At 37.5% G+C, this 10,539-nt stretch overlaps 1 protein-coding gene across 8 annotated transcripts in view; it reads left to right on the forward strand.

Annotated features, from left to right (window-relative positions):
• LOC131940967 (calmodulin-regulated spectrin-associated protein 1) overlaps positions 1 to 10,141 on the forward strand; it is a 61,391-nt gene extending 51,250 nt beyond the window's left edge. For all 8 annotated transcript variants that reach the window (XM_059299912.1, XM_059299913.1, XM_059299906.1 and 5 more), the window contains 2 exons: positions 8,053 to 8,216; positions 8,663 to 10,141. In XM_059299912.1, the coding sequence (XP_059155895.1) occupies positions 8,053 to 8,216; positions 8,663 to 8,786 (288 nt within the window). In that variant the 3' untranslated portion in view covers positions 8,787 to 10,141. The remainder of the gene's footprint in view (positions 1 to 8,052; positions 8,217 to 8,662) is intronic.
• The last annotated feature ends 398 nt before the right edge of the window (positions 10,142 to 10,539 follow it).

Consider the following 10,539-nt stretch of genomic DNA (forward strand, 5'->3'; position numbering starts at 1 on the left):
CAGTTTGGTGTATGTCACAGTTTGGTGTATGTCACAGTTTGGTGTATGTCACAGTTTGGTGTATGTCACAGTTTGGTGTATGTCACAGTTTGGTGTATGTCACAGTTTGGTGTATGTCACAGTTTGGTGTATGTCACAGTTTGGTGTATGTCACAGTTTGGTGTATGTCACAGTTTGGTGTATGTCACAGTTTGGTGTATGTCACAGTTTGGTGTATGTCACAGTTTGGTGTATGTCACAGTTTGGTGTATGTCACAGTTTGGTGTATGTCACAGTTTGGTGTATGTCACAGTTTGGTGTAATACACAGTTTGGTGTATGTCACAGTTTGGTGTATGTCACAGTTTGGTGTATGTCACAGTTTGGTGTATGTCACAGTTTGGTGTATGTCACAGTTTGTTGTATGTCACAGTTTGGTGTAATACACAGTTTGGTGTATGTCACAGTTTGGTGTATGTCACAGTTTGGTGTATGTCACAGTTTGGTGTATGTCACAGTTTGGTGTATGTCACAGTTTGGTGTATGTCACAGTTTGGTGTATGTCACAGTTTGGTGTATGTCACAGTTTGGTGTATGTCACAGTTTGGTGTATGTCACAGTTTGGTGTATGTCACAGTTTGGTGTATGTCACAGTTTGGTGTATGTCACAATTTGGTGTATGTCACAGTTTGGTGTATGTCACAGTTTGGTGTATGTCACAGTTTGGTGTATGTCACAGTTTGGTGTATGTCACAGTTTGGTGTATGTCACAGTTTGGTGTATGTCACAGTTTGGTGTATGTCACAGTTTGGTGTATGTCACAGTTTGGTGTATGTCACAGTTTGGTGTATGTCACAGTTTGGTGTATGTCACAGTTTGGTGTATGTCACTATTTGGTGTATGTCACAGTTTGGTGCATGTCACAGTTTGGTGCATGTCACAATTTGGTGCATGTCAGTTTGGTGTATGTCACAGTTTGTTGTATGTCACAGTTTGGTGTAATACACAGTTTGGTGTATGTCACAGTTTGTTGTATGTCACAGTTTGTTGTATGTCACAGTTTGGTGTATGTCACAGTTTGGTGTATGTCACAGTTTGGTGTAATACACAGTTTGGTGTATGTCACAGTTTGGTGTATGTCACAGTTTGTTGTATGTCACAGTTTGTTGTATGTCACAGTTTGGTGTAATACACAGTTTGGTGTATGTCACAGTTTGGTGTATGTCACAGTTTGGTGTATGTCACAGTTTGGTGTAATACACAGTTTGTTGTATGTCACAGTTTGTTGTATGTCACAGTTTGTTGTATGTCACAGTTTGTTGTATGTCACAGTTTGGTGTATGTCACAGTTTGTTGTATGTCACAGTTTGGTGTATGTCACAGTTTGTTGTCAGGGATGTGACTTTTCCGAATTTTAGCGGAAATCCGATTTTTTCCGTTTCAGTTGCGATTTTCCTCCGCTGATTTAATTTTCGCCGAATTTTTCCGCCGACTTTCAATTTTTGTCGATTTTTTTACGAAGTTTTAAAAATTAGGAAAAAAAAAACAACGGAAATGTCTTCTACGGAAAGGGCCGACATGCTCATTCCACTTATTCGTATTTAAATTTTAATCGACAACTACTGTACTTAGGTCAAACGGAACCTCGAATATGCGCATTTCTTTTCGATTGGTCGATTGCGCTAGGTATGACGGTGCTAGATCAAGATTAAATGTAGATTAAGATTCGGAATTTTCGGCAGACTTACGAATTTTTTAAAGCACAATTTTTTAGTCCAAATTTTCCGCTGATATTTTTAGTTAACTATTTATCAAAAACACGGGATAGGGTAATCTAAAATAATGCAGTTATTCAAATGAAACTTACATCTCTTAAGCTTGGTAATCTAGCTATCGATATAGCCTAATTTATCTATCGGTATTTTAACCCGCCTAAATCTACAGTTTCTCTCTGATTCTATTTTATTTTGCAATCTCAAATTAATATGGAAATCCTTGCTAAAATCCTTACTAACCCGCCCCACCTCGTACTAACGGCGTCTCTTGTGACCTCACCTTGACCCCAAGTACGTGTTCGGTACTGCTTGTGGGGAAAAAAAATGACGTCACAGTCAATTTCAAATAGCTGTTCCTGCAATACGTATGCTTCGTAGGCCTACAGATTTTTAAAAAATCCTAAACTCAACGTAAAAACGACCGTGTCTTGTTTGTGGAAGAAAAAATACGTCCAGGCTGTTTTTAAATTTTTAATAAGGGGTCTTCCATAAATAACGTCACACTTGTAAGATAGTGTAACGTCATATTTTTGCATTAAAAAAAAGTAATGTTAGAAACAACTGCATTTTAGCCGCTATTACGAGTTTTAGAAAACTGTTGTAAAACATAGAAATTGAATAAGATACCCTATGTTGGTCGACCTCAGTCAATATTTTAGAAAAAAATCGATGTTTAAAAAAAAATTCAAATTCAATTCGAGGGGGGGGGGGGGGCTGAGGTGTGACGTCATTATAGGGGGGGGGGGTCTAGATTTTGTAGGATAGAGGGGAGGTAAATATCGTCAAAAAAACGTGGATGACCCCTAACAATTTACAGCTATTCCAAAAAAACATAAATATCGACGTGGCTTGGCTATCAAAATGATTAACTTTGGTTCACACATCAGACCATTTCTAATCTTAGCTAACCTGGTCCATTTCATTTTTCCATCACATGAACCTAAAACGTTCATATTATAACTAATCTTAATCTAGGCTCTTTACAGTTGAAGACAAATATTTTTACCAATCCAATCTTTAAAAGAATATAGGGTATTAGGCCCCTATTTAAAATTGAAAACAGGAGTATATCTAGAATCTACACCAGATTAGTAGGCCTACAGTTTAAATTAGCTTAATGGTAAAATAAAACTTAATAGCTACTTTTGTAACATTGTAATTTTTAAAAAGTTGTTCATTAGGTAAACATTAAATTGCAATTAGACAAGACTTTCAATGTTATTTTAGAGTAACATTAACTTCTTGTATTTAGAATATTAACTTCATAAAACAATTTATTAGTACAGTAACAGTATGAAGCTGCTTAACCGCGATAAAAAGTAGATAAAGCATATTGAGTTATTATCCGAAAAAAATTTCCTAATTTTTTTTCCTGGTCTGGTCACATCCCTGTGTTGTATGTCACAGTTTGTTGTATGTCACATTTTGGTGTATGTCACAGTTTGGTGTATGTCACAGTTTGGTGTATGTCACAGTTTGTTGTATGTCACAGTTTGGTGTAATACACAGTTTGTTGTATGTCACAGTTTGGTGTATGTCACAGTTTGGTGTATGTCACAGTTTGGTGTATGTCACAGTTTGTTGTATGTCACAGTTTGGTGTAATACACAGTTTGTTGTATGTCACAGTTTGGTGTATGTCACAGTTTGGTGTAATACACAGTTTGTTGTATGTCACAGTTTGGTGTATGTCACAGTTTGGTGTATGTCACAATTTGGTGTATGTCACAGTTTGGTGTATGTCACAGTTTGGTGTATGTCACAGTTTGGTGTATGTCACAGTTTGGTGTATGTCACAGTTTGTTGTATGTCACAATTTGGTGTATGTCACAGTTTGGTGTATGTCACAGTTTGGTGTATGTCACAGTTTGTTGTATGTCACAGTTTGTTGTATGTCACAGTTTGGTGTATGTCACAGTTTGGTGTATGTCACAATTTGGTGTATGTCACAATTTGGTGTATGTCACAGTTTGGTGCATGTCACAGTTTGGTGCATGTCACAGTTTGGTGCATGTCACAATTTGGTGTATGTCACAGTTTGGTGTATGTCACAGTTTGGTGTATGTCACAGTTTGGTGTATGTCACAGTTTGGTGTATGTCACAGTTTGGTGTATGTCACAGTTTGGTGTATGTCACAGTTTGGTGTATGTCACAGTTTGGTGTATGTCACAATTTGGTGTATGTCACAGTTTGGTGTATGTCACAGTTTGGTGTATGTCACAGTTTGGTGTATGTCACAGTTTGGTGTATGTCACAGTTTGGTGTATGTCACAGTTTGGTGTATGTCACAGTTTGGTGTATGTCACAGTTTGGTGTATGTCACAGTTTGGTGTATGTCACAGTTTGGTGTATGTCACAGTTTGGTGTATGTCACAGTTTGGTGTATGTCACAGTTTGGTGTATGTCACAGTTTGGTGTATGTCACAGTTTGGTGTATGTCACAGTTTGGTGTATGTCACAGTTTGGTGTATGTCACAGTTTGGTGTATGTCACAGTTTGGTGTATGTCACAGTTTGGTGTATGTCACAGTTTGGTGTATGTCACAATTTGGTGTATGTCACAGTTTGGTGTAATACACAGTTTGGTGTATGTCACAGTTTGGTGTATGTCACAGTTTGTTGTATGTCACAGTTTGGTGTAATACACAGTTTGTTGTATGTCACAGTTTGGTGTATGTCACAGTTTGGTGTATGTCACAGTTTGGTGTATGTCACAGTTTGGTGTATGTCACAGTTTGGTGTATGTCACAGTTTGGTGTATGTCACAGTTTGGTGTATGTCACAGTTTGTTGTATGTCACAGTTTGGTGTATGTCACAGTTTGGTGTATGTCACAGTTTGGTGTATGTCACAGTTTGGTGTATGTCACAGTTTGTTGTATGTCACAGTTTGTTGTATGTCACAGTTTGGTGTATGTCACAGTTTGGTGTATGTCACAATTTGGTGTATGTCACAATTTGGTGCATGTCACAGTTTGGTGCATGTCACAGTTTGGTGCATGTCACAGTTTGGTGCATGTCACAATTTGGTGCATGTCACAGTTTGGTGTATGTCACAGTTTGGTGTATGTCACAGTTTGGTGTATGTCACAGTTTGGTGTATGTCACAGTTTGGTGTATGTCACAATTTGGTGTATGTCACAATTTGGTGTATGTCACAGTTTGGTGTATGTCACAGTTTGGTGTATGTCACAGTTTGGTGTATGTCACAGTTTGGTGTATGTCACAGTTTGGTGTATGTCACAGTTTGGTGTATGTCACAGTTTGGTGTATGTCACAGTTTGGTGTATGTCACAGTTTGGTGTATGTCACAGTTTGGTGTATGTCACAGTTTGGTGTATGTCACAGTTTGGTGTATGTCACAGTTTGGTGTATGTCACAGTTTGGTGTATGTCACAGTTTGGTGTATGTCACAGTTTGGTGTATGTCACAATTTGGTGTATGTCACAGTTTGGTGTAATACACAGTTTGGTGTATGTCACAGTTTGGTGTATGTCACAGTTTGGTGTATGTCACAGTTTGGTGTATGTCACAGTTTGGTGTATGTCACAGTTTGTTGTATGTCACAGTTTGGTGTAATACACAGTTTGTTGTATGTCACAGTTTGGTGTATGTCACAGTTTGGTGTATGTCACAGTTTGGTGTATGTCACAGTTTGGTGTATGTCACAGTTTGGTGTATGTCACAGTTTGGTGTATGTCACAGTTTGGTGTATGTCACAGTTTGGTGTATGTCACAGTTTGGTGTATGTCACAGTTTGGTGTATGTCACAGTTTGGTGTATGTCACAGTTTGGTGTATGTCACAATTTGGTGTATGTCACAATTTGGTGTATGTCACAGTTTGGTGTATGTCACAGTTTGGTGTATGTCACAGTTTGGTGTATGTCACAGTTTGGTGTATGTCACAGTTTGGTGTATGTCACAGTTTGTTGTATGTCACAGTTTGGTGTATGTCACAGTTTGGTGTATGTCACAGTTTGGTGTATGTCACTATTTGGTGTATGTCACAGTTTGGTGTATGTCACAGTTTGGTGCATGTCACAGTTTGGTGCATGTCACAGTTTGGTGCATGTCACAATTTGGTGCATGTCAGTTTGGTGTATGTCACAGTTTGTTGTATGTCACAGTTTGGTGTAATACACAGTTTGGTGTATGTCACAGTTTGTTGTATGTCACAGTTTGGTGTATGTCACAGTTTGGTGTATGTCACAGTTTGGTGTAATACACAGTTTGGTGTATGTCACAGTTTGGTGTATGTCACAGTTTGGTGTATGTCACAGTTTGGTGTATGTCACAGTTTGTTGTATGTCACAGTTTGGTGTAATACACAGTTTGGTGTATGTCACAGTTTGTTGTATGTCACAGTTTGGTGTATGTCACAGTTTGGTGTAATACACAGTTTGTTGTATGTCACAGTTTGTTGTATGTCACAGTTTGTTGTATGTCACAGTTTGTTGTATGTCACAGTTTGGTGTATGTCACAGTTTGTTGTATGTCACAGTTTGGTGTATGTCACAGTTTGTTGTATGTCACAGTTTGTTGTATGTCACATTTTGGTGTATGTCACAGTTTGGTGTATGTCACAGTTTGGTGTATGTCACAGTTTGTTGTATGTCACAGTTTGGTGTAATACACAGTTTGTTGTATGTCACAGTTTGGTGTATGTCACAGTTTGGTGTATGTCACAGTTTGGTGTATGTCACAGTTTGTTGTATGTCACAGTTTGGTGTAATACACAGTTTGTTGTATGTCACAGTTTGGTGTATGTCACAGTTTGGTGTATGTCACAGTTTGGTGTATGTCACAGTTTGGTGTATGTCACAGTTTGGTGTATGTCACAGTTTGTTGTATGTCACAGTTTGTTGTATGTCACAGTTTGGTGTATGTCACAATTTGGTGTATGTCACAATTTGGTGTATGTCACAGTTTGGTGTATGTCACAGTTTGGTGTATGTCACAGTTTGGTGTATGTCACAATTTGGTGTATGTCACAGTTTGGTGTATGTCACAGTTTGGTGTATGTCACAGTTTGTTGTATGTCACAGTTTGGTGTATGTCACAGTTTGGTGTATGTCACAATTTGGTGTATGTCACAATTTGGTGTATGTCACAGTTTGGTGCATGTCACAGTTTGGTGCATGTCACAGTTTGGTGCATGTCACAATTTGGTGCATGTCACAGTTTGGTGTATGTCACAGTTTGTTGTATGTCACAGTTTGGTGTAATACACAGTTTGGTGTATGTCACAGTTTGTTGTATGTCACAATTTGGTGTATGTCACAGTTTGGTGTATGTCACAGTTTGGTGTAATACACAGTTTGGTGTATGTCACAGTTTGGTGTATGTCACAGTTTGGTGTATGTCACAGTTTGTTGTATGTCACAGTTTGTTGTATGTCACAGTTTGGTGTAATACACAGTTTGGTGTATGTCACAGTTTGTTGTATGTCACAGTTTGGTGTATGTCACAGTTTGGTGTAATACACAGTTTGTTGTATGTCACAGTTTGTTGTATGTCACAGTTTGTTGTATGTCACAGTTTGTTGTATGTCACAGTTTGGTGTATGTCACAGTTTGTTGTATGTCACAGTTTGGTGTATGTCACAGTTTGTTGTATGTCACAGTTTGGTGTAATACACAGTTTGTTGTATGTCACATTTTGGTGTATGTCACAGTTTGGTGTATGTCACAGTTTGGTGTATGTCACAGTTTGTTGTATGTCACAGTTTGGTGTAATACACAGTTTGTTGTATGTCACAGTTTGGTGTATGTCACAGTTTGGTGTATGTCACAGTTTGGTGTATGTCACAGTTTGGTGTATGTCACAGTTTGGTGTATGTCACAGTTTGTTGTATGTCACAGTTTGTTGTATGTCACAGTTTGGTGTATGTCACAGTTTGGTGTATGTCACAGTTTGGTGTATGTCACAATTTGGTGTATGTCACAGTTTGGTGTATGTCACAGTTTGGTGTATGTCACAGTTTGGTGTGTGTCACAATTTGGTGTATGTCACAGTTTGGTGTATGTCACAGTTTGGTGTATGTCACAGTTTGGTGTCACATTTTTATGTCAGTTTTTTTTTTGTCAAAGTTTGTGTCACAGTTAATGTCATGTTTATCTTGTCTATTAGTCATAGTTACCATGTTGTAGACCATAACTCATATTCACCATGTTGTAGGTTGTAAGTCAATGTAAGTGAATGTAAACATGGACAGCTGTCTATTTAACTTGTAATGACTCGCACCAATGTTTCCACTCTAATATTTTATTTGTAATGACTTGCACCAATGTTTCCACTCCAGGAACTGTCCAAATGTGAGGCCAATCACTTCCTCATCTTGTTCCGAGATGCTGGCTGCCAGTACAGAGGCTTGTTTATATTTTACCCTGAGACAGAGGAAGCTTTTAAAGTCCACGGTGTTGGTCCCAAACACATCACCAATAAAATGTGTGAGAAGTTCTACAAGTAAGTTCATGTCAATCTTGCTGACTGAATAGTTGACCAGAGGAGACTGATTGTACTGTACTATAGTTGACTAGTGTACTAGAAGATACTAGTGTACTAACTTAACCCTACTACAGTTGACTAGAGGATACTGACTCAACAGTACTACAGTTGACTAGTGTACTAGAAGATACTAGTGTACTACAGTTGACTAGAGGATACTGACTCAACAGTACTACAGTTGACTAGTGTATTAACAGTACTACTCTTGACCAATTGATACTGATTGAACTAAACCTCTACTAAACCCCTATGATCATGGCTTAAGACAAAGTTACATAGTTGCCTTAGACTGATCATCAGCAAAGCTTTAAAGTAAGTATATTGATAGGTTCCCTTTGACACTGACCAACACAACAGTTGACCACATACTCAGCCACTAAGTCTGTGTTCTTCCCCCTCCCCAGGTACAACTCTGGCGGCAAAAATTTTGCCGAGATCACATCCACCAAACATTTATCTGTATCCGTTGACGCCGTCGTCCTGCAAGGGACAGTGTGGAAGACGGGGAAGGCGGTGGTCAAGCGATAGAACCCACCCATCCTGCTTTAGATAGCCACTGTGTATAAATTATTTAGCAAGGACTGCTTGATGTGCTGCATCAGATGAGAGACTGTGCTGGTATACATATCTTTAGCGTGCTCTCTGCGGAGTATATTCACTGTAACTTGCTTCACGGCCAGGGGCACAGGTGTACTATTTGGATGCCTTTTACCTGCCTTTGTCCGCGGATGATCATAGTCTTTCATCATTTTTAAAAAAAATTCTCTGTATCACTCTACACAAGCTCGCTAATTGTCATTTTACTGTTTTTTAAATGTTCCCTCTGCTGGACTTTAAAAGTTAGCCGAGGTTAAAAGCAAAGACTGAATTACTCTTGTAAGCTTATCTGTTCAATCAAGCAGCCATTGAATTAGCTAATGCCAGTTCCATTTGTAATGTTGCTTTCTTTACTTAAATTGCACTGCAAGGCAAAGATTTAGTGATGGAGAAAGTGAATCCCAGAGCGTATAGTTTATCTCCCTTTAACTAAGATTTACTTGATCATCTCCCTTACACTATTTGTAAAATCTAAGAATAGTTTGATGTACTGCTCAAAACCTGCTCCATCCAAATCTGAATTGACACATTAATGTTAGCCAAACGTGACAGCTTTAATGTTATAACAAACTTTCTTTTAAACTTCTGGTATTGTCTATAGATGTCTTCACTTTTTCCATTCCACCAACTTATTCTGTCAAAGCTTGTTGATCAACTGCAAACTCTCAAAGAGCTCATCAAGTTAAACTTTGGAGTAGATTTTTTTTTGTTGAATTCTCAACTCATTCAGGATTTCTGATTCTGTGAAGCAGAAATTGTACCCAACTTGAAGTTCAGCTTTCATCTTTTAGAGAACATCAACTTCTCGCAAATTAAGCCTTGCTGAATATGCAATTAACATTTTTTTTTTCTTGAACTGCTGATCAGAAAGGTCACCATTAATCAAGTTTTAGAAATGAAGATCACTGATTCTAACCACCTGTAATATGATGGTGCAAGTTGTTTTTATTTCTCTCCATGAGACCAAGAATAGTTGTGAGATTTTATTTATTTACTGGCTTGGTGTGTCTGTTGGTAGACAAGTACACAATAACCAAAGCAAACCAATCTTTCAGTTCTTTATTTTTTTTTTAATTTTTAGTTGGGAAGGCTGGTGTGTAAAACATGATTGCAACATAACATTATCAAACAAATATCATATTAATCCATAATATCAATATGTAAAACATACAGATACAGCTTACATAATTACTGTAATTATTTATTAGTGGTTAGTGGCATTCTATGTATATTTGCATACATGTTAATCTCTGTGTGTCATTCTTTAAATATATTATTATTGCTGGTCTCTTGTGTTAGTTTCTTGGGAGAAAAGGTTTGGATAATCTGTTTGAACATATAGGGTAGTCCACACACACACACAGATGTTTTAATCACAATATAATAGGTGTAAACACATGATACAAAAGAAAAATTATTGTTAGTAAAATGCCAGTTAAAATAATAACCAAAATAACCCACACACTGTAAGTGTAAGATTTGTTTAACATGTTAGTTCTTAAAAAGGTCAGCTCAAAATAGGGTAATAATTCACAAAAATAGAGACATTTTGAACTTTAATTATCAGAGGAGTACTAATATTCAGAAAGCTCTGGAATGTAAGAAATTTAAAAAAAATGATTACAGTAATTAAAATTTATTTTGTTTAAAATAGGAGGGTTACCCAATAAGATACAATAAAAAT

The sequence above is a fragment of the Physella acuta genome, unplaced genomic scaffold (assembly GCF_028476545.2).
Source record: "Physella acuta isolate Inbredline_101_S28 unplaced genomic scaffold, ASM2847654v3 ptg000336l, whole genome shotgun sequence".
Lineage (NCBI taxonomy): Eukaryota > Metazoa > Mollusca > Gastropoda > Physidae > Physella > Physella acuta.